At 33.7% G+C, this 27856-nt stretch overlaps 6 protein-coding genes across 8 annotated transcripts; 3 read left to right on the top strand and 3 right to left on the bottom strand.

Moving 5' to 3' along the window:
• Positions 1-62: 62 nt before the first annotated feature.
• LOC18045911 (actin-depolymerizing factor 1) lies at positions 63-1338 on the top strand. Of its 2 annotated transcripts, XM_024189179.1 has the most exons (3): positions 63-109; positions 551-816; positions 891-1338. In XM_024189179.1, the coding sequence occupies exons 1-3, from the start codon at positions 107-109 to the stop codon at positions 1039-1041; spliced, it is 420 nt and encodes a 139-aa protein (XP_024044947.1). In that variant the 5' UTR covers positions 63-106; the 3' UTR covers positions 1042-1338. The 2 variants fall into 2 exon arrangements, with proteins under 2 accessions (XP_024044947.1, XP_006439576.1); XM_006439513.2 differs by lacking the exon at positions 63-109 and having other exon boundaries at positions 545-816.
• A 719-nt stretch (positions 1339-2057) lies between these two features.
• LOC18045910 (20S-pre-rRNA D-site endonuclease nob1) lies at positions 2058-5021 on the top strand. Its single transcript, XM_006439512.2, has 5 exons — positions 2058-2524; positions 2715-3852; positions 3980-4148; positions 4387-4506; positions 4639-5021. The coding sequence occupies exons 1-5, from the start codon at positions 2200-2202 to the stop codon at positions 4783-4785; spliced, it is 1899 nt and encodes a 632-aa protein (XP_006439575.1). The 5' UTR covers positions 2058-2199; the 3' UTR covers positions 4786-5021.
• A 222-nt stretch (positions 5022-5243) lies between these two features.
• LOC18045909 (probable LRR receptor-like serine/threonine-protein kinase At1g63430) lies at positions 5244-9981 on the bottom strand. The gene is made up of 13 exons (XM_006439510.2): positions 9359-9981; positions 9053-9191; positions 8847-8918; positions 8607-8750; positions 8365-8514; positions 7775-7891; positions 7626-7690; positions 7156-7401; positions 6847-7052; positions 6595-6727; positions 6357-6514; positions 5946-6161; positions 5244-5845 (listed from the first exon to the last, which is right to left on the bottom strand). Exons 1-13 carry the CDS (start codon positions 9441-9443, stop codon positions 5600-5602), a joined length of 1977 nt encoding a protein of 658 aa, XP_006439573.1. The 5' UTR covers positions 9444-9981; the 3' UTR covers positions 5244-5599.
• Positions 9982-13823: 3842 nt separating this feature from the next.
• LOC18045908 (O-glucosyltransferase rumi) lies at positions 13824-17700 on the bottom strand. Of its 2 annotated transcripts, none has more exons than XM_024189543.1 (6): positions 17048-17700; positions 16367-16947; positions 15021-15213; positions 14707-14771; positions 14408-14618; positions 13824-14326 (listed from the first exon to the last, which is right to left on the bottom strand). In XM_024189543.1, exons 1-6 carry the CDS (start codon positions 17246-17248, stop codon positions 13964-13966), a joined length of 1614 nt encoding a protein of 537 aa, XP_024045311.1. In that variant the 5' UTR covers positions 17249-17700; the 3' UTR covers positions 13824-13963. The 2 variants fall into 2 exon arrangements, with proteins under 2 accessions (XP_024045311.1, XP_006439571.1); XM_006439508.2 differs by having other exon boundaries at positions 13824-14323.
• Positions 17701-24530: 6830 nt separating this feature from the next.
• Positions 24531-27263, top strand: LOC18045907 (protein XRI1). Its single transcript, XM_006439504.2, has 9 exons — positions 24531-24720; positions 25068-25123; positions 25228-25350; positions 25455-25594; positions 25758-25821; positions 25912-26008; positions 26089-26129; positions 26254-26346; positions 26576-27263. The coding sequence occupies exons 1-9, from the start codon at positions 24629-24631 to the stop codon at positions 26845-26847; spliced, it is 978 nt and encodes a 325-aa protein (XP_006439567.1). The 5' UTR covers positions 24531-24628; the 3' UTR covers positions 26848-27263.
• A 51-nt stretch (positions 27264-27314) lies between these two features.
• On the bottom strand, positions 27315-27668 carry LOC18048284 (heavy metal-associated isoprenylated plant protein 39). Its single transcript, XM_024189985.1, has 2 exons — positions 27584-27668; positions 27315-27487 (listed from the first exon to the last, which is right to left on the bottom strand). Exons 1-2 carry the CDS (start codon positions 27645-27647, stop codon positions 27315-27317), a joined length of 237 nt encoding a protein of 78 aa, XP_024045753.1. The 5' UTR covers positions 27648-27668.
• Between the last annotated feature and the right edge of the window lie 188 nt (positions 27669-27856).

Genomic DNA, 27856 nt, shown 5'->3' with positions numbered 1-27856 from the left:
TCTCGTTTCTCTTTTTTACTAACATATTTTCACTTTGATTCTCTTGCCCCTATTTCCTTCTTCCTTTCACATTTCTCAAATCCAGATTTCTCTCATTAGTGGCAAAATGGTATGTGTTTCATCTTTTCAATCTTTTGGTTTCTTGATTAATTGTTGCTGTAGATACAAAATCGCATGCATGTGGTTAGGTAGTAATATGGCCAGTAGCATGATCAAGAATTTGTCTGATTCTGTAAGAACATTTCAATCACAGTGCATGTTGCCGATATCTTCTTTGTTTTTCAAATTTGATTTCATGCATTTAACGCCAGGCAATTTGATCTGCCAAGTTAGATATGTATTGGTTGTTGCAGCAACCCCATATGTCGCAGACTTTGTAACATGCGACTCCCAAATTTCTCAAAGAAACAATTAATTAACTATATTGATGAAATGGGTTAGCTAGGTTTCATTATATGTATATCTTGACAAATTAAATATAATTAATTATTTTTTTGTTTTATATATATGTGTGTGTGCGTGTGGGTCGGGATATTATGGGGACATGCAGGCAAATTCCTCATCGGGGATGGCTGTGCATGATGAGTGTAAGCTGAAGTTCTTGGAACTAAAAGCAAAGCGGAGTTACCGATTCATTGTGTTCAAAATAGAGGAAAAAATTCAACAGGTGACCGTCGAGAAACTGGGAGAACCTAATGAAAGCTACGAGGATTTCACTGCCAGTTTGCCAGCTGATGAGTGCCGCTACGCCGTCTATGATTTCGATTTCACCACTGATGAGAATTGCCAAAAGAGCAAGATTTTCTTCGTTGCATGGTACGTTTATAATAAACCAATTTTAGTATTTTATTATACGGGTTAATTTAATCAAGTAATACCGATTGTTGCAGGTCTCCAGATACATCAAGGATCAGGAGTAAAATGTTGTATGCTAGTTCAAAAGATAGGTTCAGAAGAGAATTGGATGGGGTTCAAGTCGAGTTGCAAGCTACTGATCCTAGCGAGATGAGCTTGGACATTGTTAAATCACGAGCACTCTAATAACCAGTTGCCACACATCTCTCTCTCTTCATTAATTTCGTGTCTAGCTAATTTGGGGGCCTTTCTCTTTTCTTTGTCAATTTTATTTGTTTAATTGTACGTTGCCATCGTTAATCTTGTTATGCATTCCTTCTGAAAGCTTCGAAACTTTATTGCTTTTAAAATTGCTTCGTGTAAAAGAGCTATGCACGGCTCCATCCATCGCTGATCGGTTTCCAATTTCAATAGAAGATTGATTATTGTTCACTACTCGATCAGTACTCGGTAGGGATTATTTATCCTCTTTCTTTAAGTAGCTAGCCATTGCTTTTAACTTGGGCTGTCAGCTCTCTTTTTCTTGTAACATATGGTTCATGATTAACAGTTACATAGTAAGTTCAATCTTTAAAATCATCAGCAGGGTGTCCATTCCGGCCGGTGAAAGATGATCAATCATATTCTGTGATAAACCCAAAAAAAAAAAAAAAAAAAAAAAATTCCAAACAAAATGCCATGTGTGAGTGATTATTTTGTACATTTTTTTAATTTATTATTTTAATGACCACATAAAGGAAGCACGCTATTTGAAATACATTCTTGTGAACTCTCAAGAAAGAAGGCTCACAAAATACAAATTCATCTAACAAAAATCAATTTTCAGTTATTACTGATTGACTTCCATTTTCTAGTACACTGATTTTCCTTAATTATTTTAAAATTATTGCAAAATGAGCACAAACGCCTCCAATCTTTTGAATTCAATTCCTTGAGAAATTAACAAATGAAAACTGAATAAATATAAATTAAAAAAAAAAAAAAAAACCTGGCGATCTTATCTGAACCGAGTCGCTAACAATAATAATAGAATATTGCAACGTACGTTGATAACTGTGTTCGTGGTTTTGTTGATTATGGGCCTTAAGAAAATTGGGCCATCCAACCAAAATGAACGACATAGCTTACAAAGAGGAAATAACAGAACGACATGAGGACGGACAATAATACAAGTTAAAACAGCACCATTTTACTTGTCGTTTTATTTGTCTTCCTTAAAAAGAAGTAGAAACGACATCGTAACACCTGTTTCTCCTCCCCTACTCCCTCAAAAATTCAAACTAGGGTTTTAAGAACATCATCTCTTACATTCTTCGCTCTCGCGCCCCCTCGGAAACCCTAGGTATGGATTCGACCCCAAACTCCAGCTCATGCTGGAGCAACATAGTCAAAACACAACCGCCGCAAAGCGCCGCGACCCAGACCAAAACGGTGCCAGCCGCCGAAATCTTAGCTCAAAGCTGCAACTCTACAGAGGGAATAGCGGTTGCTGTGGTCGACGCCAATGCAATAATCCAAGGAGCTCACAATCTCACCAATTTCGCCGATAAGTTCGTTACCGTACCGGAGGTTTTAGCCGAAATTCGCGATCCCGTTTCCCGCAACCGCCTCAACTTCATCCCGTTCTCTATCGATTCCATGGAGCCTTCTCCTGATTCCCTCAATAAAGGCAAATATCCATTTATTTATTTTAATTTTTTATTTTACTGTTGCATAACAATTTGGTTAGATATTAAAAAAAAAAATCTGAGATTGCACCACTAGAGCTTAGTTAGAGAAATTTAAAAAAAATGTAATTAATTCATTTTTTTAATTTGTTTTGTTCAATTTATTAAAAAGCGCTTCGTTGGGGCTTGCAGTTATAAAGTTTGCGAGGGCAACGGGTGATTTACAGACTCTTTCGGATGTTGATCTTAAGCTTATTGCATTGACTTGCACACTGGAGACTCAGATGCATGGGACTAAGCACCTCAGGGATGCACCTCCGCCTGTTCATACAGTGAATGTGAAGAGATTGCCGGAGAAGGATTTGCCTGGTTGGGGGTCTAACGTTGCCAATTTAGAAGAGTGGGAAGCGTTAGATAATGACAATGCGGATAAGTTAAACACCAATTCAAGAATCCTTCCCTTGAGAGACCTGAATCTGAATGTCATTGCTGGGGATTACCATTCTGAAAATGGGTCTGTGGAGTCTCAAGGTGGGGGTAACTCTGAAAATCAAGAGGATGGTGAACATGGATTGAGGAGACCTAGGAGATATTTGCCAAAGAAGATTGAGGTGAATATCGAAGGGAAGAAGATGGTGGCTGCTGGAATTGATGCTTCTCAAGGACAAGTTGAAGATGATGCTGGTGATTGGATGCCTGCTGTCAGCCGAAGTACTCATAGAAGGTATGTTAGAAGAAAAGCAAGGCGTGAATATTATGAATCATTAACTGACAAAGATAGTCAGCAAGAGAAGGAGATGGGTGATGATAGCAACAATGTTGATGAATCTGGTAACCTAGAGCAGCAGTTGCATCTGGGCGATGAAGAAGCTCGTGATACAAATGGGATTTCTGAGGAGAGTGAGATAACAGAGACGAGCGGCAGTGAAGAACTTTCCTCAATTTTAAAGCAAATGAGGCTTGAAGAAGATTCATTGAAGGCTCTCCCGGAAGGCAATGAAGTTGACATTTGTTCTACTACTCATGATTCTGATATTTCCCCCGTGGTGGAAGCAACTTCTGATATCAATGGAAATTCAACTGTTGAAGGAGGTGAAGTTGATACCACCAATGAAAATGTAGATCAAATGGAGATCTCAAGCAAGAACAATGAAATTGTTGATGTATCATACGTGGATGATGAATGCAGTGAACAGAGTTGGATGTTGAGATCCTTGTCTGAGTCCACTGTTGCCTGTATAACTGGTGACTACGCAATGCAAAATGTTATTCTGCAGATGGGTTTACGCTTACTGGCACCCGGAGGAATGCAGATCCGCCAGCTACATAGGTATATAGTTGACAAATGTTTAAAGCTTTTTTCTTCACCATTCCCCTTGGTGATTTGTATAAAGTCTAATCATGAAATACGTATCTCACCGGTGTTTATGCTTATCTTGATATGTCTGTATATCCAGGTGGATACTGAAATGCCATGCCTGCTACACTATCACTGCTGAAATTGGGAGGATTTTCTGCCCAAAGTGTGGAAATGGTGGCACTTTACGCAAGGTAGCTGTTACAGTCGGTGAAAATGGAATTGTATTAGCATCTCGTCGGCCTCGCATTACGCTGCGTGGAACAAAAGTAAGTATATCTTTATAGGGGATAAGCAGTAAACTCTTTTCTCAAGACTCTCAACTGTAAATTGGTTGTGTATTGATTTATTGTCCGTAAGCTTCATTTACATTGTTTGTCAAATTTAATGTTCCTGTGAGACCTAGTTATCAAAATCCTAGAAACCATTGTACAGTTTGATACTTTTTACTGGAGCAGTTTTGCAAGCTTTTATCCACTGTGTGGCTTGACATTTGGCTGTTTACAGTTTTCACTACCTATGCCCCAAGGTGGAAGGGATGCCATTACAAAGAATCTAATTTTACGTGAAGATCAACTTCCACAAAAGTACCTTTATCCTAGAAACAAGAAGAAAGTAAATAAGGAGGTTAGTGGTTTTTCCTTGTTCTAGTTACCTTCAGTTTGAGCACCTCTGGTTTTGTTGTACCTGAATTTTGAATTGTGTAAATGCTAGTTTGTGTTAAATTTAGTGTGATGCTGATTTGTACTCATTATCCAGGGAGACAACTTCTTCACTTCTGATGATATATTCAAACATCATACTGATAAAAGAGCTCCTCTGCAGCCTCCCATAAGAAAGGCATTGGCAGTTTTCAGTGGGAGGAGGAATCCAAATGACAATCATTACTCCCATCCTAAACATTAGTTTCTTCTACTTCAGTTTTGTTTTTCATTTTCAGGGATAAAATGCGTTATCTAATAGTTACATTTTCAGTACTTAGCACTTCTTGATTCATCAAGAGTTGTTGAACTGAGATCTAAAGGTCAGCCATATATATAAATTTTCTGCCAGCATAGTACAATTTTGATTTGGTTACTATGTGGTAGTACTGTTATGATGGTAAAACAAACCAATGGAAGAAAGTGCTTGTATTGTAGCTAGCCCAGGAATCATCAGAGCAATTGTTATTTGAAGGCCGGAATCTCAATCTACATAACTCCAATTTTCGGCTTAAAATTGTATCAGAGGATCACATGTTTGTCCCATCAGGCAGAATGTCCTCCCAGCCTTTTTTAACAAAAAGTGGTATAATTATTCGTGATTACCTTATCCTAAAATAAGCTTATTTTTCGTTAATTTAGCATAAGCACAATCAAATCACCATTCCGGGTTGTGGAAGGAAAACTCTGACCAACCCATCATCGTGAATGCTGTCTTGCATTAGAGAGAATTCACAAGTCGGTGAACTGTACAAAATAAAAAGATTAGAGAAAATATATAACCAGAGCGACCAAGTTAATGCCCTTGAGCAAGACCTAATTTTTTACTATATTGTGATTTCAGAACTTTTCTTACTGATTATCCAAATGGTATACAGTGAGTAGACTTTGTCACACACGAAGCTCTATGTTTCTTTCAGCAACATTTACAAGGACGACGAGAAATCGCAGGTAGAAAAAGGAATAGAGAGTAATACAATCGTATATATCTAATCTACGGTGTGTTAGCATCAATTCAATCATGATGAAAGTGCAAGCTCAGCCCATGCCAAAGATGATGCCTTAAGCTCAACTGATATAGAAGTGTCAATTCTGCCCTCCAACATTGTGCACAATTCCTGCATGGATGGTCGCTTGGTGATGTCTGGATTGACGCACAAGTTCACCACTTCGCAGATAACTTTGAGGTCATCATAACTAAAATGTTTCAACTCAGGATCCACCACATATGACATTACTTCTGGCAATTCAAGATAATCCTTAGCCTGCCAAATATTAGAAGTTTTTGGTGTTAGCTTCAACTCAAGCAATAATTAGAGAATGAATAGAAACAATATTCAATTTCAGAAGCTTCATGAATTATACCCAATCTACCAAGTTCCCTTTGTCCTTGCAGCATGGAGGTCTCCCACTGATTATTTCCAGCAGAAGCACACCAAATGCATAAATGTTGCCTTGGACATCCAAATGCCGTGCCTCAAGAGAACTTGGAAGTATGCAGATAGCACCTTGGCTGCCAAGAGTGCCAGGGTTCTTCTCCGATCTTGCAAGAATTGTCTTCCAACTATCAAAATCGACCAACTGCAGCAGAAGTCAAAAGATGTTCTTAAAAACAATGTTTATATAATTAAAGAAATGTTGTTTCTAGCATTTGGTAGATTCTTTTGTAATGAACAAGCCAAAAGTGACTTCAGCTAAAACATTCATTCAATTATGTAGAAAATACTAGCATATTATACTTGAAACTAACAGAAAAGATAAACACAGAGGGGATACCTTGGGAGAAAAGTCTTCAGTAAGATATACAGCACTAGAATTCAACTCTGATATAGTAAAAGGAGGGCCAAGTTCTGTATGGAGATACTTGAGTCCACGTGCAATACCTATTACAATTTTCATACGCCGTGTCCAAGATACTTGGCATCGTTCACCATCTGCATCCACATTGGTTGCTGAGGTTTAATCTAAGGAAACATCATAGACAATCCAATTATGTACAAGGAACTTGACTTACAATGGAGATGCTCATATAGAGTTCCATTTGATGCATAATCGAAAACCAACATTCTTGTAAATGGGGAGCTCTCTCTGCAATAGCCTAGCAGCTTTCCTGTATTCTCATGATTTATTCTTGCCAAGTCTGCCACCTGAAAGTCCATACAACCGAAAGCTTGATTGTTCCAAGTTATAACTTTTGCTAGGTGTTTGGTACTCTCTCATGGAAGCTTTACAGTAAAATTTCCTGCAGTTAAGGATGAGTAATTACCTCTCTCTGGAAATAGAGCTCAAGATAGCCTGTCCAATGCTCTTCTTTAATGCAGAGGGATATTACAGCAATCTCAGGCCCACCCTTCATGGTGCCCTTGTAGACCAAGCTGTCTGGTGAAGAGCCAATGATGTTGCTGAAGTCTTCACAGGCTACTTCCAGCTCTTGTCTGCTGAATCTCACCACATCTTTCAAGATCTCAGAATCTGTACGACAATCCCACCATTTTAACCAATTTTTTTGCTTGAGCAATAAACTACTGAAGTAGCACTGAAGCAGACATATTAATTGCCAAGTAAGGTGCCTAACCTATATATATGTGATCCTTCTCACTAGCCGATTTCTTCCAAGGGATTATTATGGAAGGTTTGCTCTTGCATCTCTGAAGTCCAGTGAAACCAGCAACGAGAAAGAGAACACCCACCATGGTTCCAGTCACTATTTCAAGAGTTAAAAGCCAGGCAGGTCTTGATGCAGACTGGTGCTTGGACACATCTTCAGCTGCTTGGTGCTTAGGGCTTAATCCAGCACGGGTTCTGGCAGGAGGAGCACCACCTAGAAGAGGAATTTTGTTAATTGGTATTGAATGGTTAGGCCATATCGAAAAGAAAAGTATTGGAGACTTCAACTAGACAACTAGGTGACTGTATTTCAAATTAAATACATAAAATTTAAAATATATTCCATTACGGAAGTGAAATCAGCATTTTTATCTGCAGAGTAGGACATCTTAAATTCCATCCCAACTAAACCCAAATGTGAAATGAAGCCTAGCATACCACATAAAGTAGTTGCACGTTGTTTGGGATCTTTGTTCTGTAGACAGTTCCCCTGAAAGCTTGTACTACAAGATATAAGTAGAGCAAAAATAAGCTAACTGAAAAAAAAAAAAAAAAAACAGAAAGCCCTATCACAAAGGTGCAGGTACCTTGGAAGATACTCCAAGCACTTAGGTATGCTTCCAACAAAGAAGTTGTACGAGAAATCTGCAACTTTTAACTGAGACAAGTGACACAAGCCAGTTAGGTTTGCACTTGAGGCATACCTGCACCAGAAATAAATTTCAAGAAAATTTATTAGGAAACTAAAACCATCCAATAAGGCTTAGAATGACGTAATTTTCCAAATAAGGATGAGCCACAAAAGTATTACACATACTAGTACAGTACATTGCCACTAATTCAACAAGTAAAGCTATCATTTATGAATAAAAATTATCAATATCCTTAGAATCCTGCCAAAATATGTAACACTGAGGAAGTAAAAAAGAAAAGGAAGCTAATAGCGTCTGACTAGTTAACTAAGTCCAGGAAAATAATTAACACGGAATTATATACTTGGCAACCTTTCCCATTTTTGAAATTAATTTCAGATTGTCAAATATGGCATGATTCTGCCCACAAATATGCTACACAAGCACATCTAAAGAGTTTGAAAAGCCAATAATGCTCATGCTTTGCCTTGATCAGTCTATCAGAACCAAATTAACTACCTTGAAAGCAAGAATCATCTACTTACATTCCGTGAATGTTAGCTGTGTAGCCGGAATTGCTGCCAGCAGGAACAGCGCCTTGAAGCCTATTTCTATCTAGATGAAGTTCCTCAAGAGAAATCAAATTACCGAGCTCGGCAGGCAGTCTCCCAGTCAACCCATTAGACTGAAGGTTTCTGCAACATAGGTACGTTGACCGGTTAAAATATTCAAGGAGTGCGAAGCACAAAATCCAGTTCTTTGGGAACAAACAATAAATTTCATTTACATTTTCACCAAACCAGTCAAGTTCCCAATCTCTGGAGGAATTGGACCTGTTAATTGGTTCGTCCCCAAATCCAAGATCTTCAGACGTTTCAACAAGCCCAATTCTTTAGGTATTATCCCAATCAAATTGTTCCCATGCAGAATTCTACAAGACAAGAAAGTGTGATATTAAACCTCAATCACCGTAAAAAAGTATAATACTTCAGCCGGTAGGAAAAGACAAAAATAAATAAGAGCTTACAGCTCTTGCAAGTACGTCAGCAGACCCAACTCTGGCGCAAGAAATCCCTTTAAAGATGATCCAGAGATGTTTCTACAAAACAAAATCCTCATACAAATCGGTAAGGCATGATTCTCCCAAACATGTATTTAACCAAACTATGCGTATCTATTGAAGTCCAGTCAAAGAAGTACCACAATACAACTGAGTAACAAATCATCTCTTACATCTTTAGAACACGGTCTCTAGCATCAGAACAAGCAATGCCAGTCCAATGACAAGGATCTGCATCAAGGGCATTCCAGTTGGACAAAAACAGATGGGGGTCTTCATATATTGCTTCCTTGAATGTTGTAAGAGCCCAAACTGAGGAAAATACGCAACTCCCATTTAGTAAAATTACGATCACATGACCTCAACAGCGCTAATAGACTATTTGATCACTAAGAAAATGTTGGAAAAAGAGAACAATTAACACAATCAAAAGATTCGAGATCTGAGGCAAGACAAAAAGTAAACAAACGAAACATTACATTCATTTGTAGCAAAGGCATTGCAGGTTGCAAAAAGAACTCCAGAGAGAACAAACAGAAGCTCAAGTGACGAGTATGATCTCATTTTCAGTTCAAGATTCTAACTTTTACCACCCAATAGTCTTCTAGAAACCACAAGACTCAAAACAAGAGCTCATTAAAGAAACTTCAAAAGAGGAAAAAGAAAAAGAAAAATCAAATGACTTGGATACTAGTGTTTATGAAGACAAATGTCAGTACACTAAAACTCTGAAACTGACTTAAAGTTCAATAATGTACTACAAATCTGCCCTTGTTAACAAGAACCAGATAAAGTTTTTAGTACAGTTTTTGTGAGTTTAAATCAAAGATTTTGCAACTACCCATGAAAGCAAATCCGTTGAAAGAGTAAACACAAGACAGATATGTCAAGTTAAAGGACAAAAGGAGATGTGAGAGAAACTTGGATTCAAAGAGAGGTTTTAGTTACTAGCTAAAGAAGATAAAGATCTTCTTGTTCCAGGTATTAAAAAAAAAATGTAGAACAGAAAAATCAAATAATGGATAATTGAAGTACAAAATGGAAAATGCAAAGAGTTTTGTTGATCTGCTTTCTGTAAGTTTGAGTTAAAATGGTAGGACGATTATTTTTGCTTTTGGAGCTCTACACATGCTTCTATTAGATTTTTTTTCTCTGCTAATAATGATTGCATTAACAAACAGGGTGGCTGTTGCTTTATTTTTTTCAATAGCGTCAATCTCGTGAGACGAGAAAACGAGATCTCGGGTGTTATGATAATGTGAGAGTCCGTGCCAACGGGAGAATAAGATTCTCTTGTGATTTAATTTCGTAAAAATATAAAAACTTATAAGAACTGATATTATGAGAGAATTTTTATCCCATATTAGTAATGTGGATCCATGATCCATCAAATTAAACGAAGAAACAAATATATATACATTTTAATTATTAAATAACAAAAATTTTAATTCAAATTATGATGAAACAAGAGTTCAGCATATTTAAAAGTAATTAAATTATTTTGAACCATTCTATAATTATGTTCATTATCAATGAATCATTAATGTTAAATTTACACGATTAATTTTTTAAAAAAGCTTTATATTATTTATAAATAAAAATATATCCATATGAAATGATTTTAAACAACATCTTGTATCTTTTTTTTCTTTTTAAATGGGTGACTTATAAAAAAAAACACAAAAATGATATATTAAAATTATTGTCTATTATAATAAAAGAAAAAGTAATTGTAGATATGATAAACAACAATTATATTTATATTTAAGAATGTCAGATTATTTGGCCAATGAAAAACTCTTGTAATAGTAAAAAAGATGAATTCAGAACTCTCGTAATAAGAGAAACAATTTTATTTTACGTTAGCAGCCGTAGTAGGGAGCCGGGAGCGGGCCAATCGCCGTTCCGGTATTTGCGCCGGTTATCACGTGACATTGCCGTAACCTAATTTGAATCAATCATTTCTATGAATCGTTAAAATATCGCGATATAATCTGCCCCCGTTTTACTTTTATTAAGCCAGTGCAATTAGATTAACAGCTGTCATTAAGTGGCTAAAATCAAGGGTCGCTGGCCAATTTGTCCGTCCCCATCAAATTTTAGTTCCCTTGATTTTCTTTTGTACCAAAGAGCAAGCCAAGGCCACGACCGTTTGAAATTTGAATGCTTTTACTATGTCGTTTAGTGGCTTTTGAGAGCAAAAGCACACTTCTTTTGAATAAAGCTCGTAAACAAATTTTCTCCCTCTCAAGTTCAATGTTTACAGTTGTTACCCATGAACATCAGTTTGTTAGTAGCATGTGATGCATCTAAATGCATATCTTTAAACATTAAATTAATAATCAAAGTGAGTGCATTTTGGATATTAATATCTAACAAAAAAAAATGTGCATAGTCTTTCAAGCTTAGGTGAGGTATGGAATATAATATTAATATAAATGCATATGATTAATGAGACAACTTGTTGAATGTCACAAGTGTTATTTAATGTACGTATTGTGATGTTATTATTATTATTATTATTATTATCATTATTATTATGAGGTTGCCTTTTTGGTTTGTAATGTTTTTGTATATTTGGGTTTGGGAGGTGACACAAGACATGAAAGATTGTTTAAGCATGAAGCTTCCTTCCTGACTATGCTTCCAAGCAAATACACTTTTTGAGTATTTTTAAAGGGAGCCGGAGCGTGAGCCACGTCATTTTCTAATTCTATTTTCTGCTGTGACTCGAAGAGGCTCGGTTTCTATGAGTCTTTACAGGTGTCACAAACTAATTGGACTAATGAAAAGTCAAACAAAAGAAGAGAAGTTGGTGGAGCCGTCTGAGACAGTTTTCGGTCCCTTTTGTGAGAGAGCGCCCTCTGTCTTCCTCACATTGGCCTTGAACACTCTCCACGTGACGACTTTGATCTGGACCCACTTTGTCTTTGGTTAATACTAAACAATAAATTGATTAAATTCTCATAACCTTTTAAAAAAAAAAAATTCCCTAGAACGTCACTCAAAATTTCTTTACTTATTATTTGAAGAGAAAAATATTCTAAAAAACTTTTTAAATAAAATTTTTTAAATAAGGTTATCCTTCTTTCTTCTTTAGTCATATGAAAAATCTCATTTAGAGAGCCTCTTATTATTATATTATTTTTTATCTTCTCATTCTTAAAGGGAGAAATGTGTTGTAATTGTTATTATTTTTGTGGAGAAAAAATTTTGACTATTTTTTTTAAAATATGACTATTTTTTTTAACTTTTCTATTTGTCAAATAATTAAACAAACAAATATTTAAATAGTTAAATTAGAAGAGTATTTTTAGTGATACTCTCATGTTTTTTTTATTTTGACCTTTCTCATTATTATTATTATTATTATGCCATTAATTTGCAATTTATTTATTTATCTTTGATTTCTAAACAAAATGATGAAAATAGGTTTTTTTTTAATCATTTCTTTAATTTAGCCAAATTGAGCATAACCAGGCTTATTAAAATTCTTAATCATGTCTGTTCATTTGGTTTTATACTTTTCATTAATTTCATGATTAACGATATGGGGAGTGGATAAGCTGTCACATTCGTCATCAAAGAGGATTCAAGAGCAAGAAAAATCTCATGTTTGGTGAAGCATCTCAAAAGTAAATGCCTCCAAAATTTGGAATGATTTTATTGGAACCGGCTTACTAATTAAAGTGGCCTTGCCGTTGCAGGTTCCATCAATATGAATCCAGAATCATCAAATATAATTTGATAAATTAACTTAACGTTGATGTAATTGATTCTTTAATGCCAAAGCTTCCTATTAGAGGCAGAAACTAACACGACAATTTAGCTCCCCGTATTGCTTACGTCTCCATTGATGTCATATATTTAAGCTACGATTAATTAATTTTTAAAAGCATTACATATAATCAAGGTATTTGCAAATCCATATATTTATCAACATAATTTGTGGATTACACCACCGACCGTCAATAATTGCGAGTATTAGCAAAGGAACTTAACGTTCAACGTCTCAACTAACAAAGAGTTTATTTGTATTTTTTTTCCCTTTTTTGCTTTTTTTTGGGTTTTTCACAACAACTAGCAAAGAGTTGAAGCCAAGCCAACCTAACATTCTATGTGGACTGTTGAGTCTCGTGCATGTTAGGCTGGTTCAACATTTAAGATGAACACATAATTAATCGCCCAAGTATCTTGACAAAGATTTTTTTATCTCAAAACCATTCATGGTTCAGGCTTTAATTAGGCATTTATATATAAGTTTCACCATAGCTAGTTCAAGTAATTAATTTCCAATTGTATATCCCAAAATGGGTCGTCCTGACAAGTCGTCCAAACGGCTTGTACAGGTTATTTGCTGTGTGCATTAATGTGAGGTTAATTAAGGGGTATGGCCTACTGTGTTATCAGTCTCAATCTTTAAGGACGGAAACACAAATATAAACTTATTCGTACGATTGCAATAAATCTATGGCCACGGACAAAGTTTCCTCCCCACTTGAAAAGGAAACCTAATAACTAGAAGACCAGATGGTCTACAAATAAAAATAAAACAGCTGCGTGCAAAATATCATCATATTGTGAGCTTTTTCTCAGTACTTATTTATATGGACACACGTGATTGTAAGAATGCATGTAACAGTACTAAGCAGTAGTCGCAAGGTGCTCCTGTGTGCGGCACTGAAATCATAATCATATTAATATTAGCAACGGTGGAGACTGGATTGATCATCATCATTTTCATTCATTTGTTCTGTCGCCCAAAAGAAACCAATTCCTTTCATCCACATGACCAATTCAGACAAATACTGTGATTCGTCAGTGATAAAGCTCGTTATTAATACACTTGTGGGCAAAGAGATGATGATGAGTCATTCACAACTTTCCGGTGGTCCAAAATGCTGCATGCGTGGCTCATAGCAATTGATTTAATTATAAGTACAGTTTGGTGCAAAACATAAGTGCTGTATGCCTTCTTTAATTAATTAAATTGGGCTTGCTGAGTCGTAGGATTTGACCCTTTATCAAATGATTGAATAAATAAAAGCCTAACCTAAGAAATTAATATGCATATATTATTCGCACTATTGCTTCTTCAAACTTTCCCAGTATCTATCCTCCCATTTCTGCACTTGTAGAATTGCATTAAGTTTTCTCCGATAGAAAGCACCAAGAACTTTGGGTTCATACGGAGGAGGCAATGTGCACGGGTTTGTAATAGAAGGACCTTTGACTAATGACTCCATCATGAACTTTTTATGCGACCCATTTGCGTTACAAGCCATAGTCTCTGAGCATACCTCCACAGCTCCATCAGGTGCCACTGGCTTGAATTTCAAAAGCTTAGCATACTCGTTTAACAAATGAAACATGTAATCATACACGTATTCCATTTTCAGTTCTTCTTGAATGAAGTTGCTCGCCGCTCTCCCAATTTCCTGTGCCTGCTAATAAAGTCCATTGACATGCGTATCACATTACTTAACAAAATATCACATCGGTATAATATAATCAACAAAGCTAATTACCTTTTGCTTGTGGGTGTTACCCCAGTCTACGGCAAACTTAATAGATTTGCACTTATCTTTATCTCTTATCGGCCAATAGTGTCGCAGAGGTTGTAAATATCTTATGAAGAAATCGTGGAAATAGGGCTTTACAAGGAGTGTCATAGAGTCACATGCTAGAATGTACTTCTCACTAACTGACCATGCATATCCTTCGATGTAGATTTTGTACCTAATGAATAAGTAGTGAACAAGAAAAGTCAATGTTGAAAGTTGACTTCATGAACGTACCCATCAGTTAAGTCTGAGACTAGCTATACCTGTGGGCGCATTGGCTCGCCAGATTTGATTGTTGAAAACCTCGCTTAGATTCAAGGATCCAATCCTGCAGAAGTTAATTAATAAACATATATATATGCACAATAAATAAATATAATCAAAGGTTTGATCGAATTAATTGGTTTTAAGCAGCTTTATTTGGCTAGCAAGTCAAGTTTAAATATTAGGGACTGCAATTAAGGGGCTAAAAATTAATTTAACTTCTGTCCATGCCCAGCATTTTGAAAAAGATTAAAAAGAAATTAAAACCAGGAATCTTAGAACATAAATGAGTAATATATATAAAAGAAATTACTTGGACATAGAGTCGAGCATTCCAGTCGTGTTTATCTGATAGATTACAAGTGAGGAGGTCTCTTCTTGTTTCAGCTACAAAAGGGTTTCCTTTCCAGTAGGCATAGGGTTCCCTGTCTATCCAATTCCTCCTATTGTTGCCTTCTTTTAGCTCCCTCAACAAACTTTCCCATGGATTTATATTTATCTCAGCCCTGCCAAAATAATTCCATAGGCGCATTCTAACATAAATTTCAAATCTGACACCCAATAACCCAAAACAATTATATTGCTAGATGAAAATTAATGTCAACCTAGCCGACTGACAATCATATGTACGTACGTACTTGCACAATTTCAAACATCAGTGGAGAAGGAGAACCCACAATCAAATCTTTCGATCATATACTTGTTTCGTTATAAAATAAAATAAAAGATTGGTTAGTTTTTCTTTCATTCATTTCATTAATTTCTCCAAAATTATTGTAAAGATATTATATATTGTAAAAGTAAGGAAAAAACACAAGGTAAAAAATATAATATAATTTATAACTTGGGTGCATTTGGCACACTATATTATATTATATTATATTACGAAATGTACTATATGTACGAATATTTTATTTCATTATTTATATTACTATTAATTTTAAATTAATAGTATAAAATTAACAGTATTCGAATTTATTATTATTTAAGTATTTATTATTAGTTATATTAAACTGTTAAATAATAATCAATTCTTATATATCAATTGCTGTAATATATTTAAATAATATAATATTATGTCATTTTTATATATTATTTAAGTATTTATTATTAGTAATATTGAACTTATTAAATAATAATCAATTTTTATATATTAATTGTTATAATATATAAATAATACATTATTTTGCTATATTTTTAATAGAATAAGAAATAAAAACATAATATAATATTATTGAATAATAAATTATTAGTTCATTAATTTATATTAACAATTATAATTAAAAATAAAACAAAATAGAAATCAATATTATGTTATATTAAAAATTTTATATTTATTTATTATTATAATAAAGTTAAAAATTAAAAAACTATGTCTTGCCATCCCGGGGCATTAGCATTAAAATTCAGGTGAAATAATCTGTGTTTGGTCGCATGTCATTAGCGTAGGACCCCTTGATTATCAGAAAACAAAATTAATTACAGTGCGCTTCTACCCTACGTGGCCTACGATGGTAGCTAGAGTCCAAGTCGATTTAAGTCCCTCACATGCATGCATTCTACAATTTCCATACGAAAACAAAAACACACGCAACACGCAACCAGCAATCAAAAGAGAGAGCAACAACAAGATGAAGAAGAAGAAGAAGAAGTCATTACCATCCCCAGAAGGACCAATCAGGAAACACTATATCCATCGTCCACCTATCACCACTGTACCGAAACAACGGAGGTGGGCCCTTGTTGTTTGGCCCGCTGTAGTCGCGTGATAGGACGACGGGGCGGTCATCGCAGTCAAACATAAGCTCCAAGTCCGGTAATCTTCCGGGATACTTTCTAAGGAGTTGCAAGATGCCCCATATGGTGAAAACGTCTCTAGTTTGTATTGATTGTTTGTACTTATGGATATATACTTTGTTGTTGACGAGTACTAGACGAAAATGAGCCGTTTGATTGGCTCTTTCTAACATGTCCCTTGTGATTCCTGTGACTTTCCAGGGGCTTAGATCTTCGTGGATCCACCGAAAGTAATCTGGGCATGTGGATGTGGGTGTTATTGAGTAATCTGAAATTGATTTTTGTGTTTGAGATGTTTTGGGGTAATTTGTTGGGCAAGTTTGGGTTTGGTTTTTGACACAATTGAGTGGGGTTGTGATTCTTTTTGGTGGCCGGTTTTGTGGCTTTCGGGATACGATAATCACCGTTTTATTTCTTGAGATATTGTGAACAGAAAAATTAGACTGCAAAATAATCGAAAACGCAAATAACTCGATCATAATCAATTGAAATATATCTGTGCAGGAAAAATTAAAACAAGTGCTGTAAGTTGGTATTGCTTACAGTATCAGAATTCCATAAGGAAGAAATGAAAGCAGTAGCTATGAGGAGTGGAAGAAAGAGTAGCAGTGTTGTGGTGGTTCCTAGATTCTTTTTGACACGGGGCCGCCACCGCCATAATGTAATTAGCACCTCTGAAAAGTGTCTAACAAGTCCAGAACTGCAAAATCGCTGCATGGTTAATTGATTTGATAAAAGGTTCATCAACTAGCTCAAGCTCTCAGCTAGCAAGCATTATGAGCATTTTTTTACAAGTCCCGGAGGCATGAGTACTGCTGCATGATTAATCTGCTGTTTGGCATTATTTCTGCCCTTGAAATTGATAGCTGGGGTCTAGTCTTTGTCTGTCATAATATATATATGTCAAAATTGTTGAAATTGCAATGCACCTTCTGTTATGCAGGGTGACGACTTTAAGTCAATTTTCTTAATTAAATTGATATTATTTGCTGTTGTATAATGGAAGTGGAATCTAGAACCGTAGAACGAGGGGGGACCAAAGCATGCGACAAAACTAAGTTCCAGAAACTCTCCCACAAAAGCCTTTAACCCTCCACCGCTGGCAATTCCTGTTATACAAGTCATTCCGCACAAGAGTTGCATGAAAATGCCATTTCATTGGAGGACCGCGGCCGGAGCAGCTGTAGCTTTTAGCGCTAGAGCATTTAGTGAATATTATGTGATGTGATTTAAAAGTTAAATTGATTTGATCTGGACAACTTAATATCTTTATAATTTGGGTTGAAATTATTATTTAAAAGCCATCTTTATTACACATTATTAATTTTTATTTTTTAATTATATTTTTTTCCACGCATAACTTTTAAGTTACAGAACCCCAATAATAGTTAAATAGAGCCACACATATCAATTTTGGATTCCAAATCTCTGTGTAATATATAAGAATTACGCACCATTGGTGAAGCATACTGAGTTTAATTAGGTTTTGATTATCAAAGTTAGGAAATTTAGGGTGCGTTTGGTAATGTTTTTTAACTAGTGTTTTCAACTCTTATTTTAGAGAAAAAAAATGATGTTTTTAATGTGATGTTTTTTAAAATGAAAATTTGTTTGGTATTGTGTTTTCAAAACTGCATATGAAAATGAAAACAATAAAAATTTGTTTGGTTGTTTGTTTGAAAATGTGAAAAACAGTAAAAATGTATTTGATTGTTTGTCTGAAAATATAATTTTTTTTATAGAATATCTTATAAAATAAATTTTCTTTAATTTATTTATTCATTTTATCTTTTATTATTATAATTTTAATCAAAGTGAAATCAAATTTCACAAAACAATAATAATTTTTAGAAACCCTCTTATATTTTATTAATTTTAAGAAAATAAAATAAAAAATAAAATAATAAATGTTGTATAATTAGCATAACAAAATAAAAAACCATACTACACTTATACATTGGGGAGGAAGAAGAAAGCTTTGTTCATGGTCAAAGAAAAAGAAGAAGAAGAAGAAGATGAAGATAAGGTAAATCATAAAAAGGGGGAAAGAAGAAAGCTCTGATGAATTAAGAAGAAGAAAAAGATAAGGGAAATCATAAAAGTGACACTCTTTTCTAAAAAGAGAGATAAAGTAAAAATAAATTTAAATAAATAATAATATAATAAATCATAGTTGTGGACCCGGATTACTTTTTATCTCCCCTCTTTTATTTTGTTCTCCAGCGAGCTCAGGAACGTCAATTTGACGTTCTTGAGTTTTCTTTACAAAACTTGAGGAACAAAAATATTTTGTTCTCTATTTTTTTTTACTATTTATTACAAAATGGTTTAACCAAACATGTTTTGTAGTTTTCATTTTTGAAAAACAAAAAACACTCATCCAAAAAACGTTACCAAACACACCCTTACATATCTAGTTATTTTCATAAAGTTATTATCAAAACTATCCATATTACAAAATTTCTTACCATATTAGTTATATATCTCTATTTTGGACTAATTGACCTTTAAAGCAACCAACATGAAATCAACACGGGGGGTAGCTCTACCTGCAACCAACATGGGGAATGCCACCATCGTCGGCAGCCAGTCGCAACCAACATAGGTGATGGAAAACGAACCAACACAAGCAATGACTGTCGTCGCTCGCAATCAACAGGAGCGATGGCTTCCATTGACTGCAACCGGCCATCGTCCACAACAAATCAAGTTCTTTTAAAGGGTAATCTAGTTCAAAATAGGTATAAGTGGCTAGTATGATAAATAATATTTGTAATATATTTAATTTTGATAATGATTTTGTGAAAATGACTAGATATATAAATTTCCGTACCAAGTTTGGTATGCTGCAAAATAAATTGAAACCTGTTAATTCAACAATATACGCTAAGTACAACGAGTATTCTGTGTGTGTGTGTGTGTGTGTGACAACATATATTTTGTCATATTTAATATATGCCTTGTTTGATTAGTTTTAAGTTTGATAATGTTATCTGCAATGATGCAAAATTAGATATTCAAATTTGACCCACATACAATATGGATTTCTTAGGTTGCTGAACATCCCGTGATTAGGTAGACTCGGCCAATTGGTATAATTATCTGAACACTTGAGTGACCAAATGTATAAATTAAAATTTTTGTTAGGTAAAAGCCACACCAAAGACAACATAGTGGTGCGCTGGTTAGAAATAGTTATTTTATATGGATGTTAAGTTATTCCCAAAAGTAACATTCATTAATGTCAACAATTAATTAAATTGGTGTCACATGAATTGAAATAATATGACGATCCTACAAAAATAATTATATCATTTTTAAAAAAAAATTAGTGATGTCATAATTAAAATTACAGTATCAATACTGTGACAAACATACATTTTCTAAATTATGTTTAACATTAGTAAATGAAAGGTCAAATAAGTAGATTAATATAAGAGTGATAAATTGATATTTTAAAATTACAAACAAAATAAATATTTGTAAAAATAAAAAAAAAACTTATAAATCAATATTAAACTTTAATTAAACAAAAAATAATTTATTCATTTAATTTAATTAAGTAAATAAAAAATTACTCATAAAATGAAAACAAGAAAATTTCATTAAAAACTATTGAAGTAAGTTTTATTAAATTGGTTTAACCATAAATTATATATTCGTCCTAGGACATTTATAATTTTTTTAATTTTCTATCATAGTTTTTGTGTATTACACATTTTAATTAAGCGAAATTATTCTTTTAAAGCCAAAACAAAATAAAAAAAGATATTCCTATATTATTTATTTTCCTTCATGAGTTACATGCAAGAATAATATGTGTTCGCCACTTTGTCATTTATTTTAGTAAATTGATTTTGGGGCTTGTTGTGTAATAGGAGATGATTCAATTGCAACTGATCTAAAGAAGTAGAAGTTGACTATTATTGGCATTGGTACAAATTTTATCTCAACTTATTTAAGTGGTAATTTCAACCAAAGATGGCCCTCTTACTCTTAGGATTGAGTTTCCTCTTTATTGGATCAGACTATAATTGTATAATACCAATATCATGCAATCTTATTATAGGGTTAAAGGAGGAAGTATTTTATCTTAGGTTATATGTCCTAGGATCTTGGGATCATATGAATCTTAAATATTATGAGGTTTATCCTAGGATCTTAGGAATCTTAGAGCTTAGGATTTTAAAAACCTTAGTACTTAGGACATTTTATCCTAAGTGATTTGTTTTAGGAACCTTAGAACTAGGAGCTTTTTCCTAAGAGGTTTATCTTAAGAACGTTGGAGTAAGGAACCTCGGAACCTAAGAGGATTTATCCGAAATGGTTTGTCCTAAAAACCTTGAAACATAAGAACTTTTTTCAGAGGGTTTATTCTAGAGATCTTGGAACTTAAGAACCTTGAAGGTTAGAAACTTTGGAATTTATGAGATTTTACCTTGGAACCTAAGAACCTTAGAGGTTGGAAACCTCATAACCCATGAGGTTAGGAATCTTGATAATTTATCCTAAAAACCTTAAGAGGTTAGAAACCTTGGAGCCTAGAAGGTTTTTCCTAAGAATTTGAGTGGTGATATTTGACCCATTTATTATATATCATCAACCCCCAATTTTTAGTTAGCCCCATTAAAAAATTTAAACTAATCTTTATCTCTCAACATACTCCACTTAATCTCAAATTTATCCTTATTATGATTTTTAATTTTTTTCCAAGCACTCACCGTATAGAACTTCTAAAATCTATTTTAAAAAAATTTCTTAAAATCACTATAATCTCTCTCTTTCTTTTTAAACGTTCCATCGTTGGCATAATTATTTAAAAAAAAAGATTTGATACTTCTTCACCATCCTTTATAGAGTAATATAAATTAATATTTTACATGATTACAAAAGAAGAGTATACAATATTGGAGAAGAGATAATAATTTAAAAAAAAAAATAGGGTTTAAGAAATTGGATTGGTTAAAACAGATATTAATAGAAATTACCATGTAGTTGGACTTAAAAGCTATTTATTCTTTTAATCATTTCATATAAGGGTAAATTTATAAGTATTAGTACAAAAAATATTAATAGAGGCTGGTGAAATAAAATGAAGAAGTAAAATATCACAACTCTTAAGAATTTTTGCCAAATCTTGTCGTAATCTTTGTCAGAATTATATTTATTTGGGATTTAGTTCGACCCATTATTTTTTGTCCAACAATTGGAGTATGGATGCAAAAATTTGAAAAATTAAAGGAAAAAGTGAAATTTTGTCTGGTGGCGCGCTTAAAAAGAAAAGAAAGAGGATAGAAAAGATGACGAGAAAGAGGAAAGCAAATAAAGATGAAATAAATCATAGAATTGGTTAGTTGAGCTAAAAGCTCACAACTTTCAATTAGTTCAATGCCTTGAAATTTCTTGTAAATTCCTTTAAACAGAACTTAATTTTGATCATGTTTGTGGTTTTTCATCAACTTTCAATTATTACATCTGGTTTAAGCTAGCGTTTGGAAAATAATTTGAGTTTTAATCTCTCTAGGCACTTAGTTCTGATTGGTAAAGTTTTTTTTTAAAATTATTTAAATAGACTTTTTGATAGTAGAGTTTTCATAAATAGAGTTTTTATTTAAATAAAAAATTATTTATTTAATTGTTAATGAGAACTTTTATTAAAAATTATAAAATTACTTTAATAAACAAATTTTTTAAAGTTATGTCACAAAATTAATGAAATAATATTGTCAAATAAATAAAAGATATTTTAAACATTCTACTATTTAAAAAAAAAACATTTTCAACCTCTACTCCAAGATCCTAAAATTTGAACTTTTGTTATAAGAATTAAAATAATTTATTTAATCTTCAAAAGCTCCACTCAAAAAATAACTATACAACGTTAAAAAAAAATTAAAAGGAATTTATATAATTAAATAAACACTTATAATCATTAGGTAAATTTTATTTTTTTCTTCATCATGACATGATGGAATGAATTCATGCCTCGTATATGCATTAGATCTTATTTTTATTTAATGTCAATTTTCAATCTCTACTTAGTAAATCATGGTATATTTTAAAACTGCAAAATTTGATTCCGAGGATTGTAACGTTAATGAATAGTAATATATGGTAAACAAAAGAAAAAAAAAGTTATTCAAACTTCAAATGAATCAAATCTCCACGTTCCAAGAAATCTTTCACGGGCTTGATAAGGTCAAATTGAGATAAGCTTCTAATTCATTTTATTTGATATTTTGTGATTAATCCTAATATTTTCCCTGTTGGAAGTATTGTAAATTAATCATGATTCAAGAAAAGTCAAGATAAGTTTAAAGGACTTAACAAGATAAATCGGGATTACCTAAAAAATAAATTAATAAATAAGGGCCTAAGAAAAACTCTTGTTATTGATATTTAAAAATATGTTTTGTCATCGGATCAAGATTCTCTCATGATTTGATCTTTTCATGAGTAAAAATATCAGTGAATGATTGATAGTTAATAAATAAAAAAATAAAAAAATTAAATATTACTCATATAATATAATTTAAAAATAAATAATATAATATTTTTAAAAACTCACGAAAGCTCAAATGATGAGAGGATATTTATCATTTGTTGTCAAACAAATTGAGAAAATGTAAAGTTGCAGCTTATGTGGATCTTTCTGCTGTGTTACTTTTCATATGGGAAAGGTAAGCTATAGCCGACTGTATCTTAATTAGATCCAACAAACTGAGCTCCACGGGGCCCCTGCTTACCCTATTGAGTATTGACTAAATAATAAAGGGCCAGATATCTGCCGCACACAACAAATCTGTTACGAGCAAACTCTAGATTCTGCATCTTTAATGCTAGCCGTCAGATCCTTCGCGTAAAAAAATAGAAAATGAAACCAAACCATCAAACCCCACTAAATATACATTTTTCCCTTATATAGCGCCCGAAAGACCATATCCATTATAAAACCCAGTCAACGCCACTCCCTCGACCCCTATAAACTGACCCTACAGTTTCGCGCGTAAGGGTGGGCCAACAACGCGCGCTACTGTAACTGACACATCAGCAAAAATATCTCCTTAGATTGGATATTGCTCCCTAAATTACCCAACATACCCCCGCGTTTTCCGAACACTATAATGGCGCGAGTGCAGTATGCGCGTACCTCAGGGTAAATAAAACAACAGTAGGCACACGATTAGATAAATGTTTAAAATTTAAAAAAAAAAGAAAAAGAAAAATGAGAAATTAGTATCAGATTCCTAATCTTACACGATTTCTCAAATAAGTACCTACTTTTTCTATCACTAATTAATAGGTCCTTGACCTGTGGAAGTGATTGAAAGCCTAAAACAACAGTTTAGATGAAATTGAATTATATAATTTTTAATACTATATTATATTTTGTTTTGTGTAACATAGGATTGAACTATATTACAAATTCAATTTTATTGTTAATAATAAAAAATAAAATTATTTTATAATTGTGAAATTGTTATATTTAAAAAACTTTATTAATTATTTTTTTAATGAATTATAATATGCAATTTTTTAATCCATCGCCATATTGATTGATGTAATATAATTTTATTTTTAATATTTTATATTTTCATCCAATTAATGAATTTAAGTCGCATTAATTTGTATGAATTTATATATCATCACTTATTATAATTTTTTAATAATTAAAATGTTTAAGTTACCCTAAACTACTTATCTTATGACTCTTATGAGATAGATTTTTAGCTTATTTTGATACATACTTTTCTTATTCCCAATCTCAAAATGATCCGAACATGAGATTAGATTGGGGAAAAAGAGAGAGAGAGAGAGAGAGTCTAATCCCACGTATTTATCCTGCCACCAAATGTATATCCCTAGCGATTAAAAATTTAAATTCCAAAAAACAAAAATGTTGGGAATAAATAAGGACATATTCAATACAAATGAAGAAACTATATGGGTTTTTGTGAAGCTGTAAAAAAATAAGGAAGTTGCACGATAAAACCCTAAAAAATTATATTTTTTTTCTGCTTAAAGTGCCGTTGGTTGTCGGTAAGTGGGTCAGTCAGTGCTTGCGCTTCTTTTAGAGTGGGAAGAGAAGACGAGGGAGAAACGGAAAACAAAAGTTAGAAATATATGAGAATGTCTGCAAATAGAATTGATAGTCACGGTGATGACAATATGGCGATGGATTATTCCGGCACTTTAAGCTCAAATCCGGGGGACAGGTATGTAAATTCTCCTAAAGTGTTGATTTTTATTTTTTATGCTCTTCGCTAATTTTAATTATATATATATATATTTTTTTTTTTTTCTTATTCTGGTTTGAGAAATAATTTTTCTCTGAGTCTTTTTTCAGTATCAAACTAATTATCGTTGCTGAATGACTTGAATCTATTATTGCATTTAGTTTAACTTGTATTCATCTTTTAAATTGTAACCTAAATGCCTTTTGATAGCAGCTTTGCCGGGTAAATCTTAGAAAGTGCAAAATCATAGAGACTAATCATCTATCATTAGTAATGTGTTTGGTGATTAATAATTCTAATCAATTTACTTCATGAACTGGTAATAGCAAGTCTTGGAATTGGCAAGGAGAGGAATTTTGTCTCCAGAAAGGTTCCAATTTTGGTGAGTTCATCCCATTCTCGGTGATTCGAATGATTAATATAAGAAAGAGAGTGTCCATGCCTGAGCATGTGGCTTCTTACTTAATTGTTTGTTTTGGTTTGCAGATATGTCGGGATCCCAATTCAATGAAGTGATTCTGAATGAGGAAGATCTTTCCTATATGCTCGATGATGAAACAACTCCTGTTAAGTCATGTGGGGATTTGGCATACCAGGCCACCCATAGCGGTAGATTTTTTTCCAGCATTCTTTGGTTTTTGCGCATGTTTTTTGGTTTGGTGAAAGGCCGAGTTGTTGCAAATTGTTTGATTGATATGGTATACTGGATTCAGGTAAAATGAGCAAGGACCCAAAAGAACATAGGGAGACTTATTCACAAGCAAAGAGGCGTCGGATGTTGCAATTTGATCCTCAAGTATTAGATTCTTCCCTCTGCTGTGATGAGATGCCATCTGCATTCCAAAAATCAAATGTAAATGAAGGACTGCTCTTCCCTTTCTGATATTCTACATTGGCATCATGCCCTGTTCATTAATTTTATGGAATTGGCTTTAGTTATCTGATCATGTATGGAAGGAGCTCGTTACCTGTACCATCAATGTTGCTAATATTTTTGTTCTTCATTCTCTTTCTAGGAGAGGGAGGACTCAGTTGAAGAAGTTTTTCCTGGAGTGTCACAGTGGACTACTGGGTTATCAGGTTCGTATCTGGCAAGATCAATTATGGTACAGTTATAATCTTGAATGCTTACTTTGTGTTTTCTGATCATAATGCAACATATTTTAATAGGCTTGTCTGCCTCCAATTGCGATGGCCTAGATTCATTTGAAGGGTGGATTGCTGAATGCCTTAATGATCCGGAGATGACTTTCACCCCTGATGACATGTATGCTTCTTTGGACTATAGCTTTTTTGTTTAACTGCCATTCCACTATATTCTGATTGCTTTGGTCATGTGAGGCACAGGAACTTCTCTGAGGCATCTGATATACAAATTGATATTTCAGGTATGAGAGATTGTATTTCTCTTTGAACATTTAGTGCTATTTCTCGTTATTTTGTGCACAAACAAACATATGCACTCGCTCTTCTCTGTATTGTTAAGCTTACAAAAGTGGTTCAACATTGTAGAGTTCTGCAATTCAACGAATTCACTGCCCACATGTAATACTAATGTGGTTCAACAGCAGGTTACTAGAACTCCTCGAAATGTTGTTTTTAAAGGTATTTGTCTATTCCAATTACACTTTGATGTGTGTCATATTCTGAATACAAATACGTGCCGTCGTTCCTCCTTAGAGTTGTTATATTGCTTTAACATGGCAGCTTCCTGTAGTTGATCTGATTGTCTTCTTTTTGTTCTTTGTTGATCTGCTCTGTTTCTCTTCTATGGATTTTGAATAAAAAGTACCATCAAAAGACTATGTCTAACTCACTTTTCTGTTCTCTTTAGGTAGAAAGTCTTTGTTAAGAACCCCGACTAAATTAGCTTCTTCAGTTGCCTATCCATTTGCCTTTATTAAGCCATGTGGAATCCATGGAGATGTTACTTTGAATGACATAAACCAGCGGATCCACTCTCCAGGTTCAAAGACAAAACAAAATATTGATGATCCCTCAGCTTATCCTACTTCAGCTTTTTCTGGGAAGCCTGTTGTTGGTAAAACTAAAATTCACACCGAAGGAGGAAAAGGCAGCATCACAATTATGAGAACCAAAGGTTGAGGAGATAGGTGTCTTTCAAACTTCCCTTTTTGTGGCCCCTTTTCTTTGCCCCATAATGTTCTTAGTTGAGGGGTATGTGTATTATTATCCAGGGCCATCTAACATTGAAGATAGCAATGATTTTTTCCTTCCCCTCTTTTTGGGACTTATAAGTCTGAGTAAATTGTTCATGCATCTGAGTGAAATTTTAGGTGTCAAATAGACATGGATAATGTGATGTGACCTTGATTTTAGACATTAATGTTAACAATCTTGTCTATTCAATCTGGCTTATTTTCTCGATAGGCATCATTCATGAGAACAAATTTAATTGATGTCTACGTATTATTTTACATGAAGTGGAAGAGTAGTAATGCTGAACACTGATGGTCTTGTTTGCTTGGCATAAACTTTGAAGAAATAGTCAGCTTCTTGACAAAGCATTTGTTATTATGAAGCTTGTCCAATATTGTAATGAAACACTTGTATCATTTCTTATCATCTTTCTTTTCCTCTTCTTTCGTATCTGCTTTTGCGGGGCCAACCGAAACTATTTCAATTTTTCCAATTTTCTTCAGTTTTTTGGCAATAGCAACCGCATCCATATCTCCTATAATAATCAGCTTCTGCTCTTTGAGATCAGCTGTAATTGAATCTACTCCTGTTACGCAAGAAGCAATGAATTTAGTAAAAGCAAAATCATAAGAAAATATAGCGTAACAAGAAGCTCGCGATGAATGGCTCTGTTCGGTTGTACCATAAATGTCAGCTGCAGCTTCAATGGCTTTCTGCTTTGTCTTCTCATCATTCATTGTCATCATCTTCAACACCACCACCTGCAAAAATAGCGGTGTAATATTCATATCATCAAACAAGACAACAAAAGAAATATATTTAGAAGAATTGTGTGTGTGTGTGTTGAAAGGAAAAGAGAAAGAGAGAGAGAGAGAGTGAGGGACTTCGTTCTATTACCCGAGCCATTTTACTGAGGATATATGGAACTGGAAATGAATGATCGAAGGGATTAAAG

The sequence above is a fragment of the Citrus clementina genome, unplaced genomic scaffold, assembly GCF_000493195.1.
Source record: "Citrus clementina cultivar Clemenules unplaced genomic scaffold, Citrus_clementina_v1.0 scaffold_3, whole genome shotgun sequence".
NCBI classification, from domain to species: Eukaryota; Viridiplantae; Streptophyta; class Magnoliopsida; order Sapindales; family Rutaceae; genus Citrus; species Citrus x clementina.
Note: the sequence above shows the minus strand (reverse complement) of the source record. Positions and strands in the feature narration are given on the sequence as shown.

Coding starts and splice junctions, on each gene's coding strand:
- LOC18045911 (XM_006439513.2), top strand. CDS start 545: ATGCAGGCAAATTCCTCATCGGGGATGGCTGTGCATGATGAGTGTAAG. Junction 817..890: donor AAGATTTTCTTCGTTGCATG/GTACGTTTATAA, acceptor CGATTGTTGCAG/GTCTCCAGATACATCAAGGA.
- LOC18045910 (XM_006439512.2), top strand. CDS start 2,200: ATGGATTCGACCCCAAACTCCAGCTCATGCTGGAGCAACATAGTCAAA. Junction 2,525..2,714: donor TCCTGATTCCCTCAATAAAG/GCAAATATCCAT, acceptor TGGGGCTTGCAG/TTATAAAGTTTGCGAGGGCA. Junction 4,149..4,386: donor TTACGCTGCGTGGAACAAAA/GTAAGTATATCT, acceptor GGCTGTTTACAG/TTTTCACTACCTATGCCCCA.
- LOC18045909 (XM_006439510.2), bottom strand. CDS start 9,443: ATGAGATCATACTCGTCACTTGAGCTTCTGTTTGTTCTCTCTGGAGTT. Junction 9,192..9,358: donor TGCCTTTGCTACAAATGAAT/GTAATGTTTCGT, acceptor TATTTTCCTCAG/TTTGGGCTCTTACAACATTC. Junction 6,515..6,594: donor TCTATATGAGCATCTCCATT/GTAAGTCAAGTT, acceptor ATGTGGATGCAG/ATGGTGAACGATGCCAAGTA.
- LOC18045908 (XM_024189543.1), bottom strand. CDS start 17,248: ATGAACCTTTTATCAAATCAATTAACCATGCAGCGATTTTGCAGTTCT. Junction 16,948..17,047: donor CCTTATGGAATTCTGATACT/GTAAGCAATACC, acceptor ATTATTTTGCAG/TCTAATTTTTCTGTTCACAA. Junction 14,772..15,020: donor ATGCTCGACTCTATGTCCAA/GTAATTTCTTTT, acceptor TAACTTCTGCAG/GATTGGATCCTTGAATCTAA.
- LOC18045907 (XM_006439504.2), top strand. CDS start 24,629: ATGAGAATGTCTGCAAATAGAATTGATAGTCACGGTGATGACAATATG. Junction 25,595..25,757: donor CTGCATTCCAAAAATCAAAT/GTAAATGAAGGA, acceptor TTCTCTTTCTAG/GAGAGGGAGGACTCAGTTGA. Junction 26,009..26,088: donor ACTTTCACCCCTGATGACAT/GTATGCTTCTTT, acceptor TGTGAGGCACAG/GAACTTCTCTGAGGCATCTG.
- LOC18048284 (XM_024189985.1), bottom strand. CDS start 27,647: ATGATGACAATGAATGATGAGAAGACAAAGCAGAAAGCCATTGAAGCT. Junction 27,488..27,583: donor AGCTGCAGCTGACATTTATG/GTACAACCGAAC, acceptor CTTGCGTAACAG/GAGTAGATTCAATTACAGCT.